The sequence below is a fragment of the Anolis sagrei genome, chromosome 4, assembly GCF_037176765.1.
Source record: "Anolis sagrei isolate rAnoSag1 chromosome 4, rAnoSag1.mat, whole genome shotgun sequence".
NCBI classification, from domain to species: domain Eukaryota; kingdom Metazoa; phylum Chordata; class Lepidosauria; order Squamata; family Dactyloidae; genus Anolis; species Anolis sagrei.
The window spans coordinates 196,591,426-196,617,964 of record NC_090024.1 but is presented as its reverse complement, the minus strand read 5'-3'; the positions used below and the strand labels follow the sequence as shown (position 1 = coordinate 196,617,964).

Sequence of the window (26,539 nt, the reverse complement as noted above, 5' to 3'; positions counted from 1 at the left end):
CTACTTTATTCATTTTTCCGATTTTAACAAACCATGCTTGTTACTGTTACTGCAGTCCAGAAAGGCAACTTGTAGAATCCATGGGTGCATCTCTAGATTGTAAAATGAATGCAGTTGACACCACTTTAACTGCCATGGCTCAATGTTACGGCATCGTGTAAGTTGTAGTTTCACAAGGTCTTCAGCCTTCTCTGCTGGAGCCAAAGCAAACAACAACTCCCAGGATTCCATAGCATTGAGCCATGGCGGTTAAAGTGGGGTCAACTGCATTCATTTTACAATCTGCATTAATTCTACAGTGTAGATCAGTGCTTCTCAACCTGTGGGTCCCCAGGTGTTTTGGCCTACAGCTCCTAAAAATCCCTGCCAGTTGACCAGCTGTTAAGATTTCTGGGGGTTGAAGGCCAAAACATCTGGGGACACACAGGTTGAGAACCACTGATATGGATACACATCTACAGCTGGAGCCCCTGCCATGGAGGAATTCAAAAATAATTCACCACATCACTTGTTCTAGTGAGCTGCTATTACAATGACCATTTTGTCTCTGGGGAAAATATAGGAACATTCTTGCTTCACCTAAAGACCAATTTAGATACTTCACCTTTGAAATTCTGTGAAAACTATGAATAAGAAATCCTTCCTGATTGGAACATAAGCAGGCTCCCATGTGTATGTCTCCTGCCTCAATTGCTAAGACAGTATAGCCCCATCTACCCTGCCATATAATGCAGTTATAAACTATTATATGGTCAGTGTAGACCAGACATGGGCAAACTTAAGCCTTCCAGGTGTTTTGAGCATCAGCTTCCACAATACCTAACAGCCTAATGGCAACACATTTTTTGAGCTGACTGTAAAAAAACCTCTGAGGCAGCACCTAAGATGTGGAAGAAATGTGAGCTATGGGATTTCTTTCCCCAACAAACAATTAAGGGAGAGATTGCTCCACATTTCCGCTGTAGAAACCTGGCAAGAAGGAGATGAGAAGGCGGTGTAGTCTAGTGCACTTCTTCTTAAACTATGGATCTCAACACTAAGTGGGGTCCTCATAGTTCAATGTTGGGATGATGAAAAATTTGGCAATGGTGAAAGGTTTTTAAATGCCCCAGCTTCTGCCAACCTAGCAGTTCGAAAACATGCAAATGTGAGTAGATCAATAGGTACCTCTCTAGCGGGAAAGTAATGGTGCTCCATGCAGTCACGCCAGCTACATGACCTTGGAGGTGTCTATGGACAACTCAGGCTCTTCGGCATAGAAATGGATATGAGCACCACTCCCCAGAGTTGGATACGACTGGACTTAATGTCAGGGGGAAACCTTTACCTTACCTTTTATATGAAATATATATATAACACAAAAAAAACCCCACATAGCTTAAAACATCTAACAACACCACAAGGTGCGGAAAGGCATAATTGCAGAGAAAAAGACAAATGAAAAGTGCTGACACAAAAGCTCAGTTACAAACATTGCCATCCCCATCCCTACTCACCCTTGACATGTCAGAAAAGGCTTGAGGAACTAATGCAGGGGAAGGTGGGAACATACTACACTTGACAACAAGCCTGTAAGGCAATAAACTGTTTAAGGAGGAAGAGGAGGAAGAAGAATATCCAACCCTTTCTCGTTCTTACCTCTCTGAACACGGAGGTCCAAACGGTAACCGGAAATGTGGTGGGGGCGCAGCGTTGCCTTTCCTCTTCCTCCCCTCCCTGCTTTTCCCAGCCAAGCCCCCTTGCAGGGACCCGCCAAAGAGATGAGGCACTTTTGCAGCTCAGCCTGGAGAAGAGATTTCCGGGTTCCATTTGACATAAGCGAAGGGGGCCATTTCTCAGAAAAGCTTTCAAGGTTTTTATAAACTGGCACTGGGAAAGTTAGTGGGTGCATCTGTTAAATGAACTGGGTCCCATCAACACTGTGGAATGAATGCAGTTTGATATCACATTAATTGCCAGGGCTCAAGGCAATGGAAGTCCTGGGAGTTGTGGTTTTACAAGGTCAAAAGAGTTTAGTCCCCCTCCCAAACTACAACTCCCAGGATCCGATGTGGTTTTCTTTTCAACAAGAGTATTGGGACTTCTGCCTTTACTAGTCTGCATTTTTCTTCTTGCAGAGACGATAATTTCTCAAACCTACTTACATAAAACTTTTCCCCCTCCATAACAGGGTGTGCTTAAAATACCAACAGAACCCGGAAATCAGGGCAGCGTATGGCTCTGCTAAGTTCTACCTCTGGAGCCCTCCTCTGAAAAAAGCCTTTGGCAGACGCAGCATCATTAGATAAGGACACCAAGAAAATAAAAACAAAGCACTGCGCATGCGGACTCAGCGGGGCGAGAAGCACCCGGCGCATGCGCTGAAGGAAAGAGTCCTCTGAGGTTAGTTAAGGTCGAAAGGAAGCAGTGGGCGGGGCTGAGAGACATCTGAGTGCCTCGGAAGGGGCGGGGCCATGCTTACGTTTCCATGGCAACGCTTGCAGCCAGGCTTCCGCTTGTGCTTTAAAAGCTTCCTTGTGAATAAATTGAGAAACATACACCGTTCGCACCTGGCCACCAGGTGGCAGCAAAGGATTATCCAGGCATACTTTCCTGAATACTGTATTGTCGAAGGCTTTCATGGCCGGGATCACTGGGGGGTTGTAGGTTTTTCCGGGCTATAGGGCCATGTTCTGGAGGCAATTTTTCTCCTGACGTTTCGCCTGCATCTAAGGCAGGCATCCTCAGAGGTAATGAGGTCTGTTGGAAGTAGGAAAAATGGGTTTATATATCTGTGGAATGACCAGGGTAATGTTTCAGCTGATCACCTTGATTTGCATTCAATGGCCTGGAAGCGCCTGGGGGGAATCTCTTGTTGAGAGTGAATTGATGTGCCTGATTGTTTACTCTCTGTTGTTTTGCTGTTGTAATTTTAGAGTTGTTTAATACTGGTAGCCAGATTTTGTTCATCTTCATGGTTTCCTCCTTTCTGTTGAAATTGTCCACATGCTTGTGGATTTCAATGGCTTCTCTGTGTAGTCTGACATGGTGGTTGTGAGAGTGGTCCAGCATTTCTGTGTTCTCCAATAATATGCTGTGTCCAGGTTGGTTCATCAGGTGCTCTGCTATGGCTGATTTCTCTGGTTGGAGTAGTTTGCAGTGCCTTTCATGTTCCTTGATGCGTGTCACGCTTTTTCTCTGCCAAATCTATTGCCCCTTTCCACAGTTAACAATCAGAGTCCCCTCTTCACTTTTCCATCTATCTGGAGGCTTTAGGGCCTTGAAGAGAGTTACAAACATGTGTTTATTTTTTGTTTACTTGGTTGTCTTCTTGAATTATGTAATTGTTGTTTTCAAACCATTTGTTTGCCGCTTTGAGTCCCATCCGTGGGAGAAAAGCGGAATATTAATAAATAAATAAATAAATAAGCACACTTTTACCAGTTTAGATGTAAAACGTGCATGACATTTTATTTCTTACAAAGCAACAAACATCACAATTCCAATCTGGAAGTCTTTAATTAAGTCTTTCATAAGTACAAAATTTATATTCAGTCCTATATACAATTTGTCTTCTCAACTGAGTTCTTGGAGATGAAATGCACCAATCTCACATTCCAAGTTTTATCCTTTTGTAATTTTTCAAAATTAAAAAAAAACTTGAAACTGCAGCTGAATGCACATCAGCAAAACAAATAAATTGAAACAAAACAATAAACAATGTATTGGATTTCAGTTGCAATTTTGGAAATTTAATTAAAAGAATTATAAAAAAAAATATGGCTCATTACCATTACCAGTCAGCAAAACAAAGGCTATGTTTGGGCATACAGAATAATAGTAATGTTTAGACATGTAGATTATTATTTTTTTATTTTGTATTTTTAACTGGAATTAAATTGCTTTTTTAATTTAAAAAATGGGGGGGGGGGAGGGTATGGCTGAGTTCCAGTCAGCAAAATTAGTTATGTTTAGACATATAGAATATACTAGCATTTAGACATGGATGGATGGATGGATGGATGGATGGATGGGGAGATATATATAATTTTGTAATTTTTGTAATTTTTATTTTAGGTTTTGGTTTTTTGAAATTTTTATATAAAGATTATGAAAAAATGTGATTGGGTGGAAATCAGCAAAACCATAGTAATGTTTGGACATGTAGAATTATGAGACTTTAGTTTAACTAAATGTAAAATACAAATTTCTTCCTTATAACACTCAAGACTTGAAAGCAAAGAAGCCATAAAGTGAAATGAAAAAGTTTGAGGATTTACGTTGTATCTTTAAAAATGTAGTTTAAAATATTAACCTCCCCCCCCCTCCCAAATTTGGCTGAGTGCCAATTCACAAAACCATAAGGAATAGCCATGTTTGGACATGTCAAATATACTAACATTTAAACATTTAATTTTTTTGTAGTTTTTATTTTGTGTATTTTTTCTGCATTTTTTTATTTATTGGATTTAAGTTGCATTTTTAAATTTTTATTTTAAAAATTGCCCAAAAAAGGATGGCTGAGTGCAAATCAGCAAAACTATAAAAAAAAATAGTAATATTTGAGCATGTATAATATACTAATATTTGGACCTATGAATTATTTTTGTATTTGATTTTTTTATTTTGACACTATTTTTATTTATTAGATTTTTTTTAAAAAAATAAGGAAAATTACAGAAAAAATACGGCTGAATGCAAATTAGCAAAACTATAAGGAACACTCATTTGACCATGTAGAATTATAAGAGATTGCAAGTTTCCTTTCTCAAACACTGAAGACTTGATAGCAGAGAAGCCACAAAGTGACATGAAAGCATCTGTAAAAAATGGCACCATTGTCCCACCAGCACGTAACTACTCACATCATAGTCGTGGATACACATAATTTCTTCATGTAAGGGTATGTATTAAGCTTATTAGGCATTATTGAGAATCTTCCTCAAATCAGAAGAGTCCCTGAAAACAACAATATGGATTCATGTTGTATAAAACATAAAAGCATGTTTATGTATTCACACAGATTTTTCCAGTTCAGAACAGTGTAATGTTTGGAATATATTTCTCATTCCTTTATGCTACAAAATATGAGAGTTGGCACAGCATTCATGAGGAACAGACGTCCTTAAATGTAAATCCGATTGTTAATCCAAACTGAAAGAGTTCCAATGAACCAAAGCAGTCTATACAATGGTTATCATTCTGCCAATGATTCAATGAGTTTATTTTGTTGGGACTAACAATCAATATACAAGCAATAAATATAAATAAATTTATGCTACATGTACCTTTGAAATGTTTGTTAACTGAAGAAAACAAGATTCACTTTCTGCTACAGAGATGGACAAATTAAAATCAGGCCTTCAAGTTACAACCACTTGATTATTTTATTTATTGGATATAAACTGGCCAGAGGAAGTAACTAGGAAGGCATCACAGATTAATGTTCCTCATCAGTTTCTGTAAACAAAATGAAGACAGGACTTACCTTTCTTAAAACAGAAGGAGACTCTTGCAGCCAATATTATTCCCTGTTTGGGAGATTCATGAGACTTATTAATTATCTCTTTTTATAGAATTTTTAAAAGATTTTTTTAATGATTAGCTCAGAAGAATTAAAGATTCAGAAAAATAAACAAATGCATTCCTCTTTGTAAAATTGGAATACAAATTCTAATAGGTGAACTTTAAGTTTTTTAAAAAAACCAAGTCTCATTTAGCAATTAAGGTGATTAAGTCACCAAATTTTGGGTGTGAAACTACAGTGAGCATTCTGCTTTCACAAATCAATTCTTTCAATGACAGGCATTGTTTCCCCAGAGGGCAATGCTGAGCACATCACTGGGGCATTACCTTGGGGGATCTACAATGTCCCAGTAAATATGGGGCTTCCTGGCATCTTAAAGGGTTTTACCCAAAGGGAGTAGCTGATAAAATCCCAATAAAATACCTTCCATCATGCATCCAAGCCTAAATCCTTTTTTCCTTTCACCAGATAAAATTAAATAGCTATCTGCTTTATGCCATCATATCCCACTGCTGAACAGCTCTTACTATCAGGATGTTCTTCCTAATTTCTTTTTCTGATATTTGAATCCATTGCTCTCTATCCTGGGGCCCTTCCACACAGACATATAACCCTGAATATCAAGGCAGAATAACACACAATGTTTGCTTTGAATGGGAATATATGAGTCCACACTGCCATATATCCCAGTTCAAAGCAGTTAATGTGGGATTTCATTCAGATGTGTGGAAGGGGCCCTGGTCTCCAGAGTTGCAGAAAACAAGCTTCCTCAATTCCTCAATGTCACAATTAACCCTCTGCTGTCCTACTTGAAAAAGCTGTTTTGAAAATGCCCCAGTCTCTTTCACCTTCTACTCCTACTTCCTCCATAGCTTAGTTCAAATGCTGCCAACTGAGTTAAAAATACTTGGCACTCAATTAACACAGAAGAAAACAAGGAAGAAGAGGAGAGGAAGGAACAAAATCTTGCCCTTCTCAGTAAGATCAGTCAAAAGCAAAATTGGTATTATCTTGTACATTTGCCACCTTACCAATCTGATAAATCTTCGATAATCGGCTCCTCATTTTTATTTCTGAAATGTTGAAGGAAACTATATTATTATGATGAATTAAATAATTCCAGCAACATGGAAAAGATCGTGAATTATAACAATATTAAAACCTAATAAGGAGGAGGCCCATCCAAACTCATATAGACCAATAACATTATGTATTGTAGACTATAAACTTTTTACAAAACATAAGCAAATTAGATGTTTTCAAAATCTTTGATATAGTAAACCATGAATAATTGTTTCATTGATGTGAGGAATTTAAATTTGGGGGAATGTGATATAATTAGAGAATTATATAGAAATAACCAGGCAGAAACAATAGTTAATGGTTCCAATTCAAGAATTATTAAAATTCAACATGGTACAAAGCAAAAGTGTCTCCTTTCACCAATCCTCTTTGCGATGGTGACAGAACCTTTAGCTAACTTAATTAGGAAGGAAGATCAAATTAAAGGGTATAAATTGGGAAAGGAAAAAGTAAAAGTGAATTTATATGCAGATGATGCAATGATGTTATTAGAATCATCAAAGAAATCTGTAAAGGAATTAATGCAAACATTCTTTAAAATGAGATTATTTCAGAAGTAACTATGCATATTAAAAATCAGATATTCTACATAAAAATTCAACTTGAGAAGAGTTTTAAAAAGTGCAAAATATTCTAGGGGTAAAATAGGGGGCGGGGGAGAGAAGTTAAAATACTCGGGAGTATATATTCCCCAAAATCTATATAACTTAATACATGTAAATCATAATCAATTGTGGAGAAAAATAGCAAGCAAATATATAATTGGAAAAAAAATGAATCGAGATAGTACAACCATGCTAAAGATATGTAAATTACCCAAGTTTTTGTTTCTTTTTCAAACTCTTCCATTTAATATTCCAAACAAAATAATAAAGAAATGGGACAACTCAATGAAATCCTGGATAGTTGGGGCTAACAAAAGTAGAATATCCAATCCGACATTCTACTCATCACAAAAGAGTGGAGGATGGGGAGCACCATGTTTACAAAGCTATTTTGAGGCTTTCCAACTAGTGACATTATAAGAGTTGGAACTGGGTGAGTCAAAAAGATGGCTAAGAATGGAAAAATCAATAAACAGGTGGGAAAATGGCTCATGTTTGAAGGAAAAAATAGATAAAAATGTAGTTAAGAAACTAAAAAGAGGCCCAATAGTCTCAATAAATTTCTGATAAATGAGTTAGAATTGCTTCCAATAGAAATATTAGATAATCAAAATGAACACATGGAAAAATGATAAAAAGTATAAAATAGAATAGAATAACAAAAATTAGATGCTTATTAAAACTTGATGGAACAATAAAGGAATGGGAATAGTTAAAAGGTAAGTCTGGACAAAGTAACTGGTTATAATGGTATGAAAAAAATTAGATGATCATAGAATGGAAGAGAAAGGAAGGCCCAGAATCAGACTTATACCAGATTTTAAAGTGGAAAATAGAGAGGGAGAATAGTATTGCAGGATTTATATACAAAAATAATAGAAAAACAATATAATTTCAACATTACTTTGATTGAGTTACGGAAGGATTAATTAAACAGTGAGGAGAAGGAGGTTAAAATGGATAGAATCAATAAAAAGAAATAAACACCTAAAGAAACACAATGTACATTTTTGACAAAATGGTATCAAATCCCACAGCAATTAGCTCATATAATTAAAAATACATCAAAATTATGCTGGCATATATGTGGTGGAATTGGAGGGTTTATTCATAAGTGATGGGACTGCAAAAATTTACAAAACTTATTTAAAAATTAAGAATGAGATCGAGGAAATAATAGGGAAAAATTGAGTTGAATAAAAATCAATTCTTTACCCAGGAAATAGAAATTATAGGTAGAAACGAAGCTTGGGATCAAACTATAAAATATATGATAGCAGCAATCCATGCAACAATAGCTTTTGGATGAAAGGAGCAAAGGAAATTAAAAATTAAAAATGGTTTAAATAGTTATCAGATTATATGCTACAAGATTATATCACTGAAAGGAGAACAAAATATACTCATGGATATATTAAGGTCGAATTGGGAGTCGAAATGGAGGAGGAAAAGAAAAAGAAAAGAAAAATATAAGGAACTGAATCAGACAATTTTCATGATCAAACAAATAAAATAGCATACAGAGCAGAGGTATAAGTGTTTCCAGGGGGAGGAAGGGAAAGGCAAAGGGAAAAATGGATATGTATAAGTAATAGATAAGTATAGAAATGCAATTGTAATTATTATAATGTATCTGCATAACCAAATAAAATTATATATATTTTTTTAAATGTCACAATTAACCCTCTGTTGTCCTACTTTAAAAAGCTGTTCTGAAAATGTCCCAGTTTCTTTCACCTTCTAAGGCTACTTCCTCCACGGCCTTTGCTCACTTCAAATGCTGCCAACAGAGTTCAAATGAATACAGCAGAAGGCAAGGGAGAAGAGGAGAGGAAGGGACACAATCTTGCTCTTCTCATTAAGATCAGACAAAGGGAAAATTGTTGCAGCTTCTTTCATCTTGTACATTTGCCAACTTACTGATCTGATATTACTTCAGTAGGCTTTGATGTAACTTCAGTAAGCGTCTCCACGCTTTCATTTCTGAAATATTGAAGGAAACACACTGTGTAAATGATGCATGACAGGAAGGAAGGAAGGAAGGAAGGAAGGAAGGAAGGAAGGAAGGAAGAGTTAATAATACTTACTTATTTTGTGTAAAGTATTTCCTGTAACCCCAATCTATCAGCAGCCAACAAAGCATGAGTAAAAATACTATAAGAAAAAAGGGAGGGAAGATATTTTTAAAAGAACCAACCAGAGTATTTATCTTATTTTATTACGTAGTAGCACTTTCACCAATTAAAATAAATAAAGGAGGGCTATTATTAACTTTTCCTCACATACTGTAGGACTATGTGATTTATCCCAGCACTAAACACCTTAAGATAAAAATACACGGTCAAAGCATTTATATTGTCGATTCCAAAACAAGAGGTCTTTCAAAAAACTTATAATATCAATACTTGAACTGCCCCCATTCAGTGAACGAACAAAGCAAAGAAAACATAATCCTGTGTTACTTGTCTTTTCAGCAATCTGTGTCAAAGTTTTGAAAATACAGGCTTCTCCCTGGACCTATCATTGGAAAAATAGGGGAAGCCTACAAATCCAATATTTGTAAAATGCATGTCAAGAATTACAATTACTAGATCAGACTAAAGTGACTCTCAAAATGTAAACCATCTAAAAAGGCACACCCAAAAGAAATATGAAGCCCAAAGGCAACATCGGAGTTTACCAAGAATTTCTAATCAAACATCTAATTCTAATCTCATAACAATCTCATAAAAAAGCAGAATATTCATCTAAGGAGCTGAGGTGGAACAATGGGTTAAACCCTTGTGATGGCTGAACCGCTGACCTGAAGGTCAGCAGTTTGAATCCACAAGAGGGGGTAAGCTCCCATCTGTCAGTTCCAGCTTCCCATGACGGGACATGAGGGAAGCCTCCCACAGGATGGTAAAACATCCAAGTGTCCCCTGGGCAATGTCCTTGCAGACAGCCAATTCTCTCACACAAGAAGTGACTTGCAGTTTCTCAAGTTGCTTCTAACATGAAAAAAAATCTGAAAAGTAATACATGACTTCATACGGCTTGACCTATATATGTTTTCTCAAATTAACTGAAATTAGAAACATGAAATCAATTAAAGGATTGAAAATAGAAGTCACTGTAAGTGAAGCAAAACAAATGAGGCTATTAAAGATGCTTTGAAGTGTAAAAAGGACTAAAATAATTCATTCTTCAGGTTTCATGGAACAATTTTGCTACTCAGCCAGCATTTAGATCTCATTAATCTGAAAATCAATTATTTGGATAATTCCATAAATTATTCTAAGTCAAACAAGGTTGATTTAAAATAGGAAATGCTGACAAAGCTAATGCACTAAAAGTGCCACAATAGTCTTTGTTGTTTTTGCAATACATACATACCAATTATCAGCATCACAAGGAGAAAATCTAAAGAAGGGAGAAAGTTGTGAAAAGTTAGTTTATTTTTTATAGTTTTTAAAAGTTTGCTCTCTAAAAATGGAATGTATATTAGAAAGGCAGTCTTATCTGAAATACTACATGCCAAAACATTAGAATATTTCACAGCCAATATGGTTGTAAACTCCAGCAAAGGATCACCGCCTTGTCGGGGCGCTGGAGCTTGAGCACCTCAATGATGTCATGAGTGAAACCGTGAAGGGCCACCCAAGACGGGACGGTTGTGGCAGAGAGGTCAGACCAAGCGTGATCCCTGGGGAAGGCAATGGCAAACCACTCCAGTATCCTTGCCAAGAAAACTAAATGGACCAGTACAATCAGAGATATGTCGGTATGCCATTGGAAGATGGGACTCCCAGGTCGGAAGATGGCCAAAATGCTACTGGGGAGGAGCAGAGGATAAGTTCAACTAGCCCCAGATGTGATGACGCAGCTAGCTCAAAGCCGAAAGGAAGGCTAGCGGCCGACGGTACTGGAGGTGAACGACGAATCCGATGCTCTAAAGATCAACACACCATAGGAACCTGGAATGTAAGATCTATGAGCCAGGGCAAATTGGATGTTGTTATTGGTGAGATGTCAAGACTAAAGATAGACATTCTGGGGGTCAGCGAACTGAAATGGACTGGAATGGGCCACTTCACATCAGATGACCACCAGATCTACTACTGCAGACAAGAGGAACATAGAAGAAATGGAGTAGCCTTTATAATTAATAAGAAATTTGCTAAAGTGGTGCTTGGATACAACCCAAAAAATGACAGAATGATCTCAATTCGAGTGCAAGGAAAGCCTTTCAACATTACAGTGATCCAAATATACGCCCCAACCACAGCTGCTGAAGAAGCAGAAGTAGATCAGTTTTATGAGGATCTGCAGGACCTACTGGATAATACACCAAAAAGAGACATTATTTTCATTACAGGAGACTGGAATGCCAAGGTGGGAAGTCAAATGACAACTGGGATCACAGGCAAGCATGGTCTGGGAGAACAAAATGTAGCGGGACGCAGGCTGATAGAATTTTGCCAGGAAAACTCGCTGTGTATAATGAATACTCTCTTCCAACAACCTAAAAGACGACTTTATACATGGACCTCACCAGATGGTCAACACCGAAATCAGATTGACTACATCCTTTGCAGCCAAAGGTGGCGGACATCCATCCAGTCAGTGAAAACAAGACCTGGGGCTGACTGTAGCTCAGATCACGAACTTCTTATTGCCCAATTTAGAATAAAACTAAAGAGATCAGGGAAAATACACAGACCAGTTAGATATGATCTCACTAACATTCCTAGCGATTATACAGTGGAAGTGAAGAACAGATTTGAAGGACTAGATATAGTAAACAGAGTCCCAGAAGAACTATGGACAGAAGTCCGCGACATTGTTCAGGAGACGGCAACAAAGTACGTTCCAAAGAAAAAGAAAACCAAGAAGGCAAAATGGTTGTCTGCTGAGACACTGGAAGTAGCCCAAGAAAGGAGGAAAGCAAAAGGAAACAGTGATAAGGGGAGATATGCCCAGTTAAATGCGCAATTCCAGAGGTTAGCCAGAAGAGATAAGGAACTATTTTTAAATAAGCAATGCATGGAAGTGGAAGAAGACAACAGAATAGGAAGGACAAGAGACCTCTTCCAGAAAATTAGAAACATTGGAGGTAAATTTCAGGCAAAAATTGGTATGATAAGAAACAAAGATGGCAGGGACCTAACAGAAGCTGAAGAGATCAAGAGAAGGTGGCGAGACTATACAGAAGATCTGTATAGGAAGGATAATAATATTGAGGATAGTTATGACGGTGTGGTGAATGAATTAGAACCAGACATCCTGAGGAGTGAGGTTGAATGGGCCTTAAGAAGCATTGCTAACAACAAGGCAGCAGGAGACGACGGGATCCCAGCTGAACTGTTTAAAATCTTAAAAGATGATGCTGTCAAGGTGATGCATGCCATATGCCAGCAAATATGGAAAACACAAGAATGGCCATCAGACTGGAAAAAATCAACTTATATCCCCATACCAAAAAAGGGAAATGCGAAAGACTGCTCAAACTTCCGTACAGTGGCCCTTATTTCTCAATGCCAGTAAGGTAATGCTCAAGATCCTGCAAGGAAGACTCCAGCAATACATGGAGCGAGAGTTGCCAGATGTTCAAGCTGGGTTTAGAAAAGGCAGAGGAACAAGAGACCAGATTGCCAATATCCGCTGGATAATGGAGAAAGGCAGGGAGTTTCAGAAAAACATCTACTTCTGCTTCATTGACTATTCTAAAGCCTTTGACTGTGTGGATCATAATAAATTGTGGCAAGTTCTTAGTGGGATGGGCATCCCAAGGCACCTTGTCTCTCTCCTGAGGAATCTGTACAAGGACCAAGTAGCAACAGTAAGAACTGACCACGGAACAAGACTGGTTCAAGATTGGGAAAGGCGTACGGCAAGGCTGCATACTCTCACCCAACCTTTTTAACTTGTATGCAGAACACATCATGCGATGTGCAGGGCTTGATGAATGCAAAGCTGGGGTGAAAATTGCTGGAAGAAACATTAACAACCTCAGATATGTAGATGACACCACTCTGATGGCCGAAAGCGAGGAGGAGCTGAGGAGCCTTCTAATCAAGGTGAAAGAAGAAAGCGCAAAAGCCGGGTTGCAGCTAAACGTCAAAAAAACCAAGATTATGGCAACAAGAATGATTGACAACTGGAAAATAGAGGGAGAAACCGTGGAGGCCGTGACAGACTTTGTATTTCTAGGTGCAAAGATTACTGCAGATGCAGACTGTAGCCAGGAAATCAGAAGACGCTTACTTCTTGGGAGGAGAGCAATGTCCAGTCTCGATAAAATAGTGAAGAGTAGAGACATCAGACTGGCAACAAAGATCCGCCTAGTCAAAGCCATGGTATTCCCTGTAGTCACCTACGGATGTGAGAGCTGGACCTTAGGGAAGGCTGAGCGAAGGAAGATCGATGCTTTTGAGCTGTGGTGTTGGAGGAAAGTGCTGAGAGTGCCTTGGACTGCGAGAAGATCCAACCAGTCCATCCTCCAGGAAATAAAGCCCGACTGCCCACTGGAGGGAAAGATACTAGAGACAAAGTTGAAGTACTTTGGCCACATCATGAGGAGACAGCAAAGCCTAGAGAAGACAATTATGCTGGGGAAAGTGGAAGGCAAAAGGAAGAGGGGCCGACCAAGGGCAAGATGGATGGATGGCATCCTTGAAGTGACTGGACTGACCTTGAGGGAGCTGTGGGTGGTAACGGCTGACAGGGAGCTCTGGCGTGGGCTGGTCCATGAGGTCACGAAGAGTTGGAGACGACTGAACGAATGAACAACAACATGGTTGTAAAACTATATCATTTACTATAATACATTTTTTAAAATTTCTCAGTAATTAGGAGCTTTGGCCAACATTGTGGCACAGAGAAAAGGGCTCTAAACCGCCATTGCTACTCCCCCAAAGAAGCACCAACATGTGGCCAAAATGAGCTGCATTTTGTGCCACTGTAGAAGCGCCCCAAATGCCTTCTTTCTAATTCATGCGATCAAATTATTCTCTTTTTGTACAGGAAATCGTATTAAAAAGGGTCAGTAAATTTTTGTTGAAGTCTGCTTTAAACATTTTACTAAAAAAACCCGCCTATTTCTGAGGAAAAATAAGAGTGACAGGAAATACAAGTTTTCCTACAACATCTATTTACAAATCTTATACATACTCAGAGAACAGGTTGGCATATAAGGTGTCCACTTTTTCCCCCCAATGTAGCGTATGGTAGATGGCCCTATTAATGTATAGCCAGCATTACATGAAACAACAACACTATCTCCAGGCCGATAGTGTCTTTTCTTTCCCTCTATGATTGCACCATTATAAATCGTCAGTGGAGATATGTCAGGTGATGTCGTAGCTGAAAATGCAAATAAACAATTATTAACAAAACAAAGCAAAAAAACCAACCAAAAACAAAGCAACGTGTTTGCAAAGGTAACTCATTTTATGAAAAGAATTCCTATAATGTGATCCAGATTTTTCAACCTAAGAGTTCATACAAAAGCTATCCTGGTATCTAGATTTAAGGTGTATCCTTGATTCTCTTGGATGAAAAATCCCTGATTTTCATGATTGGTGGGGATGAGAGACAGGCCCTTCTCAGTGGTGGCCCCCATCTGTGGAACTCCCTCCCTAATGAAATTAGATTGGTCCCCTCCCTTCTATCCTTTAGGAAAAAACTTAAATCATGGTTGTGGAACCAAGCATTTGAGTAGCAGACACAGCGATAATAATATAAATGACTTATGTGACCGACAATGGACAGACTTCAGATTGTGACTTTGGATTTGGATTTGTTTTGAAATTGATGTTTATAATTGATGTTTTCAACTAATAGCTTTAATTGTTAATGCTATTATAATTGTTTCTTTGACATCTAATGGTTGCCAGATGTGACCTGCCCTGAGAAGGATGGGATATAAATGTTTGAAATAAATAAATTGGCAGATTTTAATCTAAAAACATAGGTGAGGATTCCCTAATAAGATAATAACTTTTATGCAGTGAAATTCACTTATACCATCATCCCAGAACTTCATACTACCATCAAGTACCTGTTTTGCTCTGCGTTGTCTCTCAGAATGGCAATGAGAATTGATGCAATATTACTCCTTGTTACTATTTTGAGAAGGGTTAAAGAAGAATTATTTTGGATTACTGTGGGGAGTGTGGCCCACACGGGGATCAAGTGGTGTAATTGGCCCCATCTCCCCTGACCCATCCCTGCCATAAATGATAGAATGGTGGCCATAAAAAAGAGCTGCATCCATCCAAAGGAACCCAAAATCAGGCAGTGTGCCTTTTGGGGGTCTTGAGTATGTCCCCTCAACTTAGACCAACATATGTTGATACCTCAGAACTGAATATATACCTACACAAACAAGGTTTCACAGGAGGATCCCACACATTGTAGCCTAGGCATTCTGTAGTCATCTCCGTTGTGTCGTCCAGAAAAGAATTATCCTCATTGCAGATTATAGTGATACCCATTCCAATCACGTATGTAGATAGCAACATCTGTACTGTTCCATTTACAATGAATGGAGCACCACATACTTCTGGACTAACTGCAGCAAAGAAGTTTACAGAAAGTTATAAAATAGGAGGTCCATGATTCCACAAAATTATAAAAAAAAACAAGAGGCACATAACAAAAAGAAAATAGAGAAATCATTCTCAACATGTATTAATTTCAGTTTCTGACGTCTTATCAAAATTTCTTATCAAATTAACTAAAAAAACTAATGTGAATTATAACTGGAAATTGTAACAATGCTAAGTTTACACAACACTGAAAGTAAAAAGAGAAAGGAAAACATTTATAAAAGGCTCCTCCTATCTCTAGACAGGATTTTGGAACTTAGGATTAGCCACAGTATCTCAGAAAGGGGACCCAGGCCAAGAGACCATTCTCTTAAGTATCAAGACCTTCCTTAGGTTCTTGCAGCTTTACCTTTCATTAATATAACAGAAAGCACATGCTGAGAAGAAAACAAAGAAATGATTATGGAATGATACATTGGGAATTTACTGTGAAGGTCCATTCTTGCATAGGAAAAAGAGAAATCAAGGAATAGGTTGACTTTTTCTCCACCCAATTGAAGCAACGGAACATAGAACCAAATTATCTTCCATTGACTCCATAGCATCTTCATGCAGTTCCGTGCAAAAGCCAAAGACAGAACAAAAAAGGAAAGAAGAGCCTTGCTTTCAAGAGGGTGGGGCTGGATGTTCCCATCTTCTTGGCAAGAATGGGTCTTCCTAATAAGTTCTGAATGTACCATTCTCTGCCAATAGAAAGAAACGATTCCAGGAATGGGATCTACCTAACTGTCTGTGTCAGGAGGAAGAAGGCAGCAAGGAAGAAGTGACAGAAATAAAATGAAATTCGGACCACTTGCTGGCAAACTCTCCTGCCAAAGGAAACCCTCGCAGATACAAACAATATTTGGTGGAGATTAAGGTTGTGCCCAAATGTTTCAACCAACACTCCTCCAAGGAAATGAGTGAAAAAGCAGCAGATACAGCAGCAGATATGATTTTCATTTGGCAAATATTCAGCCCATTAGCTACAATAGGAAAATGTAAAGGCTCAATGTTCAGTCATTTTAAGGCATATCTGCATGAAACCTACCTCAGTTTTAGACCCCATTTACAACTGCAGGCTTGCCAAGTTTTGAAACAATTCACCTATCTATGGACTTTTTAGAATTAATTTAAGTTTAAACCATAACATTTTTAAAATAAGACAAACCGCAAAAGAGGGTTCTGGGAATTGTAGTTACTGGTTGTGTCCATTCTCTGCCAATCAAAGCAAGGCTTTTTGTTGGATGAGAAACAGAGAGAGAGAGAGAGCAACTTCTCTCATCATTCTCTGAGAGGAACTCGGAGACTTTTCAATGCCTGCCCAATGCAAGTGCTGCTGGGAAAGCGAGTTTCCAGCAGGGCCTTCTCTGGTGGAGGAGCCTAGGAAACTTTCCAAAAAAAATGAACAAACAGTGCTTCTACCAGAGAGGGAGAAAAGGATGCTGCAATAATCCCATCTTCTTCAGAAGCCCCACAGCAGACTCCTGCCTCAGGTATATCGGACTTAACTCCATCCTCTCCAGAAGTTGATAAAATCCAGTTCCATTAATCCATTTTACCAGGCTTTGTGGTTCCCTCCTCCCCATATTGGTTTCAGGTATTATATAACATGGACCACTGAATATTACAAATCATTTTTGTTCAAACCAATTTGGGCCCAAGCCTAGTGCCTCATATAAACTTTTAGGGCTCTCTAAATATCCAGTCTACATGCCATTCCCTCTCAAGTGTCACCACTAGAGGCACACATCTGCTACTTCAAGAACCAAGAGCTACAGTTTTTGTTGACACCCAAAAACATTGCTCCCATAGAAAGCTCAACTGAGAGGAATTATTAAGCATGACTGAAGAAGAGGCTGCCAGGGATACGCCTTGTCCTCTGCGCTTGCTTCTGAACAGTCTTCAAGGACCTTTTCTGCAATCTTCATTCCCTCAGCCACATCAGGGTCAAAGTCTGAACTGAGATTGGCCTCCACAAAAAGGGAACTTGTGCAGCTCGCTCTGCTGTGCTATGAGAGGCACTTCCAGGGGATGCAGCCTTGGTGGAAGAGGAAACGGAGGAGCTCACCCCAAAGACAAAAAAACTGTTGATGCAAAAGCAGGAAAAGTGGCACACCAGGCATTTCTCCCACAAAAGTTTATGTAAAGTATTTCAATGTGCCTATTGTTCCTGTAAACAAAGCTTAACCACCCCATCTTCAGATAAAAAGGCAAATTAAAAACAATGTTTGCTTTTTAAAGGCTAGCATATGTGCCCCTATTTCTTCCATATCAAAGCAATTTGCGGGGGAGGGGAGAGATCTCACAAATTTATTGTAGTCTACTGAAAAACTCAACCTGTAAGACAAGTATCATAATGAGTATAGTAGGGGAACTTATTGTGAATTATAAATTCCTTAATCAGTGAACGAAGAACCATGCAGGCAGTCCCTGTGTTAAGAACGTGATATGTTCTGTAGGTTTGCTCTTTTGTTCCTGTAAACAAAACATGTTGGAACAGGGACATTTTTAAAGTGTAACTCCAGCCAAATTATTTTTTAGCTTTGGATAGCATAGGAAAGAGTTAACACACTGTAATGCTTTGGCAGGAAGGTAATGCAGTCAGGCTGGCCATATGACCTAGGAGATGTCTACGGACAACGCCAGCTCTTCAGCTTAGAAATGGAGATGAGCACCACCCCCAGGGTAGGACATGACTAGACATATGTCAAGGGGAAACCTTTACCTTTACTTAATGTTTGGTTTGCAGTCTCTGCCCCTTTTCAGAAGATTTCCCCTCACTTTCCGTCCCCGTTACACTTGGATTTTGAAAATTGTGAATTATCATGGAAACAAGGATTGGTGATAAAGCTTCTGTGGAGATACCTGTCCTATGATAACTCTTGCAGGAGTGAGTTTCATTTCCTAGGGGAAGATTCCGCTTACTTCCTGTTGTCCTACTCCCATTTGCAATTAGGAGTTGTATGTAAGTCAGATGTTTGTAACTCAGAGACTGCCTGTAATTGATAACATTTTTTTAAAAAAAACTTACTTTTTTCACAAGTTGGTATCTTAGGGTACCAGGTACCATTCTCTTCACATCGACTAATGTAACTTCCAACCATATAGTACCCAATTTTGCATTCATATGTAACAGTCTGGCCATATGCATGAAATGAGTCTAATCCCGTTAACCTTATTCCGTGTCTGACTTCTGGATTTTTACACTTTCCCGCTGAAAAGAACATAAACATATATATTAATAAACTAACACTCTCATGCCCAACAATAGAATACTGATGCTTCTTGACATATATATTTTCTTACAAGACAGCATTTTTGCTGACTTCATTTCTGAAATGTTGGATTTTATAAATCTTGATGTTCTTTGAATGTATATTATTTTTGACTCCTGTTGAATCCCTGACATATACTCTCTTGAAAAAGTTCTTTCTTCCTGGATTCTACAATATCAGTTAGCAATGTTACAAATAAATATAATATAGTATCTTCTGATCAGAGAGACAGCATCATGTAATGGATTGAACATTGGACTACAAGTCTGGAGGCCAACTCAGCTATGGGAAATCTTTCCCAGAAAACCCATGTTAGGTTCACCTCAGGGTTCCCATAAGTCAGAAAGAACTTGAACACCTACAACAAACCCACAGCTTACTTTCTCATGGGTAACAATATTTTTTAAAAAAAACCCTATCATATTGTTTTTGAATCACTATCATAATTTCTATGTGGAAGGAAATGTGGATTGGTAAAATAGTTGGAAGAATTTGGATTTTTCTCTCTCTCTGAGGACTTCACTACATTAAACTGGGAAGTGTTTGAATGAGGAGAGGAGAGTTTTGTCTAACTCCATTTTGGGGGGAAAGGGGTGTTTTCCCAATCTTTTACCACATTGGTTTAATTTTGCTCGGCTTTTTTGCATAGTCTTTATTGCTACTGTCTCTACACAGCAGTCAATAGCAGCAGCAGACTAGGGAATACTTGCATCATTGCATAATGGCAGCCAAGCTTTGAAACTGCAAGGCTATTCAATGATAATCAAAGCCGCCAATTGCATTACTCCCACTTGCCTCTGATAAGTAGGGACCCCATCTACAGTGTAGGACCCCATCTACACTGCCATATACACCAGCTTCTGAATCCCAACAATCTGGATACTTGCGTCATTGCATAATGGCAGTCAGGCTTTGAAGCTGCAAGGCTATTCAATAATAATCAAGGTGGCCAATTGCATTACTCCCACTTGCCTCTGAAAAGTGGGGGCCGCATCTACAGTGTAGGGCCCCATCTACACTGCCATATACACCAGCTTCTGAATTCCAAAGATCTGGATACTTGCATCATTGCATATGGCAGTCAGGCTTTGAAGCTGCAAGGCTATTCAAATTGCTACATTCTCACTTCCCACAGATAATGCCTACCACTGATGTGGGTGAAACATCAGGGAATAATGCTTCTGGAACATGGCCAGACAGCCCTGAAAAGTTCTAGAGTTTAACTCAGGGGTCCACAAACTTTTTACACAGAGGGCCAGGTCATAGTCCCTCAAACTGTTGGAGGGCCGGATTATAATTTGAAAAAAAAATGAATGAATGTATCTTATTTGTAGTGCAAAAATACTTTAGAACAATACAATAATTAAAATGAAAAACAGTTTTAACAAATATAAACTTATTAGTATTTCATTGGGAAGTGTTGGCCTGCTTTTGGCTGATGAGATAGGATTGTTGTTGTTGTTGTTGTTTTGTGCTTTCAAGTCATTTCAGACTTAGGTTGACCCTGAGCGAGGGCCGGGTAAATGACCTTGGAGGGCCGCATTCGGCCCCCGGGCCATAGTTTGAGGACCCCTGATTTAACTGAACTCAGTAGGGCTTATTTCTAAGGAAATTTATCTTGAAGTGATATTATCTAAGGCCCCATCTACACTGTCATATACTCCAGCTTCTGAATCCCAAAGATCTGGAAAGTGGCATCATTGTTGCAGCCAGGCTTGGAAGCTGCAAGTCTATTCTATGCTAATCAAGGTGGCCAATTGCATTATTCCCACTTGCCTCTGATCATGATGAGATAATGCTTCTGGAACATAGCTAGACAGCCCTGAAAGGTGTTAAAATTTAATTGAACTCAGTGGGGCTTATTTCTAAGGGATTTTTTTTTATAAAAGAAATTGTTTTGGCAAAGACCTAGGAAATGGCAGTGACTGAACTCTTCCTAACCAGAGCGGATGTTTTAACTCCTCCCACAACTTTCCCTCCCACATTTTCAACTGGGAGCAACAAATGCTACTTCATTAGAAATCTGGCAAAACAAACAGATAATTGAGGAAAATCAATTTCCTCACCTCTTCCTGATACATTGAAAAAGACTTCTGCCCACTACGTTTAAAAGACTGAAAAACTACACTTGGACCCAAACTAATGTAGTGAGCCCAGTGGAGTCCCAGATTTTAAGTGTGGAACTAAGTGGAATTTAACTAATGTTTTTTAAAGTAGAAATACGTATGTTCAGGCTCTTCCAGACAGGCCCTACATCTCAGGATCTGATCCCAGATTTTCTGCTTTAAACTGGATTATTTGAGTCAACACTGCCAGATAATCTGGGATAAACAGAAAACCTGGGATCAGATCCTGGGGTATTGGGCCTGTCTGGAAGGACCCTCCAACAGCAGAATCCAAAGTCCTCCCCAACTCCTTTTTCTGCATCAGATGTCAGGCTGTGGTGGAGCAAGTTCTCTTTGAGAAAAAAAATATTAGTGGGAGCTGAATGTATAACCAGCTCTCTTTCCTCAAAGGCAGAAGTGGGAGAAGCAGCAAAAAGTTGGGGTGGGGGAGAAGGGTGGAATCTTACAGATTTAAAGGAAAAGGAGACTCAACTTGTACAAGGATAACAGAGAGAGAAGCGACCTATGTTACCTTGGAAAAGTTCCCCAACCTATGAATAGACACAAGATGTGCTTCTGATTGTGGCAAGACCTAGAGAAAGGCTTCTCCGAAGATCCCAATGCCCAGCTATCTTGTACAGGAAGTTATATCGTATTTATTCAAATCTAATGCTCACCTTTTTGGGATAAAGTAACTTCCCAAAATTAAAATGTGCATTAGATTCACATAATACAGTAATGTTAGTGCTGAGCCAAAGCAAACAAGGAAGCTGATTCAGGAGCACCTGGTGCCTCTATCAGATGGATACCATCTCTAATTACATGACCAGGGCTCAGTGCTAAGCAATCCTAGGATTTGTAGTTTGGTAGTTTGGCATCAGCATTCTTTGACAACTCCCATTATCCCAAGCTACAGCCCCCATGACCTCATAGCACTGAGCCAAGACAGTTAAAGTGGATTCATTAGTGACTTGAAAGATCAAGTCATAAAGGAGTTTTCTACTCTTAACCAGAATCTTTGTGTCTGGAAACAGACAGAGAAGTTCTTGCAACAAGAGAGTTGCATGTACCTATAAATAACCTAGATGAATAGAGGGAACCTACAGACCATAGTTGAACAGATTTTTTTCAGCAATGCGTTCTTACGTCACACCTCCAAGAAGTATCTTAGTCTTGTAAAACACCTATCCTGCCAAAGAATCTATCCAGAATATTATCATGCATGCTAGCCTCAAAAACCGCCAGGACATTCAGAAGAACCGACAGGTTCGTCCTTCATATGTCCAGTTCTTACTGTAGATCACCCAACAATGTAGTTAAAGCTGCCTTAAGCCCATAGCCAAACAAACTGTGATGGTTCTCAACCAATAATCCCTTACACCAGTGGTTCTCGACCTGTGGGTCCCCAGATGTTTTGGCCTTCAACTCCCAGAAATTGACTGGGGTTTCTGGGAGTTGTAGGCCAAAACACCTGGGGACCCATAGGTTGAGAACAACTGCCTTATACTGAAACATCACCTCTACCATCTTTCCCAAGAACAAAGTATCTAAGACTGGCCATCTGAAATTATCCAATAAGTCACAGTTGAGAGGGTTTCTGACAAAAGCTTACTGCTGCTCTTTTTAGGGATGCTGGAACCCTTCCTTGATTCAAAGTGTCAGTCGCCACTTTCTTCTCCCATTCCTTCAATCTCCACAGCAACCATTATGTAATTACATTTTGGAAAAGATCTCCCATTATGTTCTATCAGCATTACTCCCAATTAATTATGCACATATATTAGTATAGAATGTAACATACTTACATTCACAGCTGGGAAGTGAAGTGCTCCATTTCATCTCTTTTTCTTGAAACACACACTTGCTAGTTCTTTCTCCAACTAATGTAAACCTATATGCAGGAAATACCAAACTAAATTATCAACCTATTTAGAAATCTGAGTAACGCACTAGCGCAGTGTTTCTCAACCTGGGGGTCGGGACCCCTGAGGGGGTCGCAAGGGGGTGTCAGAGGGGTCGCCAAAGACCATAAGAAAACACAGTATTTTCTGATGGTCATGGGGATTCCATGTGGAAAGTTTGAGCCAATTTTATCGTTGGTGGAGTTTGGAATGTTCTTTGATTGTAATGAACTATAAATCCCAGCAACTACAACTCCCAAATGTCAAGATCTATTTTCCCCAGATTCCACCAGTGTTCACATTTGGGCATATTGAGTATTCGTGCCAAGTTTGGTCCAGATCCATCATTGAATGAGTCCACAGTGCCCTCTGGATATAGGTGAACTACAGCTCCCAAACTCAAGGTCAATGCCCATCAAACCCTTCCAGTGTTTTCCATTGGTCATGGGAGCCAAGTTTGGTTCAAATCCATCGCTGGTGGAGTTCAGAATGCTCTTTGATTACAAGTGAACTATAAATCCCAGCAGCTACAACTCCCAAATTACAAAATGAATCCTCCCTCAACCCCACTAGCATTCACATTTGGGTGTATTTGGGTATTTGTGCCCAGTTTGGTCCAGTTAATGAAAATGCATCCTGCATATCAGATATTTACGTTATGATTTATAACAGTAGTAAAATGACTGTTATGAAGTAGCAAAGAAAACAATATTATGGTTGGGGGTCACCACAACATGAGGGACTGTATTAAGGGGTCACGGCATTAGGAAGGTTGAGAACCATTGCACTAGCGAATAGAAACGCGTGGACAAATAAATTATGACTTCATGTTACACAGAATACATTCTGCTCTTCATCAACCATACTTCCAGAGCTACAAACTTCTTTGTCCAGGAAGCTGGCATTCATAGTCTGATTTGAATTTTTTAAATAAAAAAACACATGTTTCCCAAGCCCCCCAAATGCTCTCTCACAGAAACTGCCAAACGTTTTCTTTGCTCCAGCTCCTAGCTGAAAAGGTGAGACATTTATTTCATTCATTTCTACACTTCACTGGTGACTTTACCCATTTAAGAGAGATGTTCATTATCATATTGAGACACTGCTTTCAGTTGGATTCCTCTTTTATCCTGTACTGAATGATTAGTTTATGATGCAGCATTTTCAACTTCAGCAAAAGGAATTCAGAATAAAACTACAAGTGGATAAAAATGCATTTTAGCACTTGTTTAGCATCTTTATGTAGTGGCCTTACCCTGGATTACAATAATATGTAACTTCTGAGTCAATCTTGTACTCTTTCTGTTCTTCTTGAACTATACCATTTGTCAGTGGACCTGGATATTCACAAGCAGCTTCTAAAATGAAAAAAACAAACAAACACATGAGCATCATGCAGAGTATATATAGTCGAATAGCACATTATAAAATACTTAATCACTAGTAGTTTACTATCACTGAATGAAGATCCATAATTGATTGGGGGGGGGGGGTAATCTTACTTTTTACACAAAAGGGGCTCCCAGGGTTCCAGTTGCCAGTCTCATCACATCGACTAGTGGCACTTCCAATCAAGACGTAGCCAGATTTCAGGCATTCATATCCAATAATCTTGCCATAGACATTCGGTTCTCCTGTTCCTTTTATTCTTATTCCAGAATTGACTGCCATATATCTACACTCTACGGCTGAAATTAATATAAATATTAACAAATCAATATTATCATACACAAAAAGAACACTGCTCTTCCTTGATAAGCATACTTTTTTACAAGCCAACTTTTTTTTTGTGCTGATTTGATGATCCCTCTGAATTTACATTATAAACAATTTCCTGTTATACCCCTGTTATATCCCTGTCAAATGTTCTCCAGAAAACCTCTTCCTTTCTGGGTTACACAATCTCAGTAATACTACAAATAAACCTACTGGGTGATCATAGGTTTGTCTTAGGATTTCTCAAAGTCAGAAAGAACTTGAACACATAAAGCAAACCTACAACATCTTCCCCTATGGATAACAGAATTTAAAAGAATGTCCGAGACCCATTCCACCAATCTGCACAACAGCTGGTGAGAATTGTGAAATCAGGAATTAGCCATCTTTATTTCTCAGAAACTGATAGTTGCATTTGCAAGAGCCAAACTGTATAACAGCAAATCTTACACTTCCAGTTCCATTTCTTGTATAATGTAGGAATTATATTTTAGAAGAGATCTCCCATTATATTCTATCAGCATTTCTTCCAAATTATTATGTACATAAATTAGTATAAAATTTAAGATACTTACGATTACAGCTGGGAAGTGAATTGTTCCATTTAGTCACTCCTTTTAGATATATGCATTCACTAGCACTTTCTCCAACTAATCTAAATCTATATGAAGGAAACACAAAACAAAATGAAACCTGAGTTATGTACTAGCAAACTCAGAAGCATGAACCAATAAATAATGACTTTATGTTACACAGAGTCCCTTTGTCCATTCTGCCCTTCATTGACCATACTTCCAGAGCTCCGTGTTCGGGTCGGATTGTACAAGAGAAGGCAATCCTGTGGGCAACCTGGAGCCAAATCATGTAGGGCTTTAAAAGTCAAAATCAATACTTTGTACATTTGACTAAGGCTGAATCTACACTGCCATGAAATCCAGATTATCAAAGCAGATCTTATCTTATCTTCCTCTACGAACCACCAAGGATGTTAAGATCATTTGGGGAGGCCCTGCTCTCGGTCCCACCTCCTTCACAGTGGCAACTGGTGGGAATGAGAGACAGGGCCTTCTCCATGGTGGCCCCCCAGCTGTGGAACTCCCTCCCCAGTCAGATTAGATCCGCCCCCTCCCTCCTGACCAGATAAAACTCAAATCCTGGCTTTGGTATCAAGTGTTTGTGCAATAGATGGATCAACTGGGAAGATAATGTTTTAGTGGACCGCAATGGACTGATCTGGATTATGTTTTCATCTGGTGAACTGTTTTTCATTGAATGTTTATAATGATTTAACTATGTTAATTGTAACTGTGATTTTTAATATATTGCCCCCAGTGGCCAGCAGGACTGAAGACCCACAGGTCAGATCCGGGGAGAGCATGGATGAGCTCCCTCTGTCAGCTCCAGCTCCCCATGCAGGGACATGAAAGAAGCCTCCCACAAACAGCAAAAAATCTGGGTGTCCTCTGGGCAATGTCCTTGCAGATGGCCAATTCTCTCACACCAGAAGCAACTTGCAGTTTCTAAAGTCGCTCCTGACACTAAAAAAAATGGCTGCCTGTTGTACGCTGTCCTGGGCCCCTCTTTGGAGGTGAAAAGGATGGGATATAAATACTCAAAATAAATAAATAAATAAATAAATAAATCCAGATTATCTTCTTTGAACTGGATTATATGAGTCTACACTGCCATATAATCCGCTTCAAAGCAGATAATCTGGATTTGATATGGTAGAGTAGATGGCAGCCATTAGAGTGATTTTAATATGAATGTGATAT

The 26,539-nt window shown here is 39.0% G+C and overlaps 1 protein-coding gene across 1 annotated transcript; it reads right to left on the bottom strand.

The window, feature by feature from the left end:
* Window positions 1-4,577: 4,577 nt before the first annotated feature.
* LOC132772632 (zona pellucida sperm-binding protein 3 receptor-like) lies at window positions 4,578-25,420 on the bottom strand. Its single transcript, XM_067467062.1, has 13 exons — window positions 25,340-25,420; window positions 24,551-24,736; window positions 24,304-24,406; window positions 22,953-23,038; window positions 18,799-18,981; window positions 15,557-15,748; window positions 14,347-14,538; window positions 10,570-10,596; window positions 9,282-9,348; window positions 9,115-9,177; window positions 6,538-6,579; window positions 5,468-5,510; window positions 4,578-4,938 (listed from the first exon to the last, which is right to left on the bottom strand). The coding sequence occupies exons 2-12, from the start codon at window positions 24,717-24,719 to the stop codon at window positions 5,504-5,506; spliced, it is 1,131 nt and encodes a 376-aa protein (XP_067323163.1). The 5' UTR covers window positions 24,720-24,736; window positions 25,340-25,420; the 3' UTR covers window positions 4,578-4,938; window positions 5,468-5,503.
* Between the last annotated feature and the right edge of the window lie 1,119 nt (window positions 25,421-26,539).

Coding starts and splice junctions, on each gene's coding strand:
- LOC132772632 (XM_067467062.1), bottom strand. CDS start 24,719: ATGGCAGTCAATTCTGGAATAAGAATAAAAGGAACAGGAGAACCGAAT. Junction 23,039..24,303: donor ACATATTATTGTAATCCAGG/GTAAGGCCACTA, acceptor TCCTGCATATAG/GTTTACATTAGTTGGAGAAA. Junction 14,539..15,556: donor TCCTGTGAAACCTTGTTTGT/GTAGGTATATAT, acceptor TTGCATTTTCAG/CTACGACATCACCTGACATA.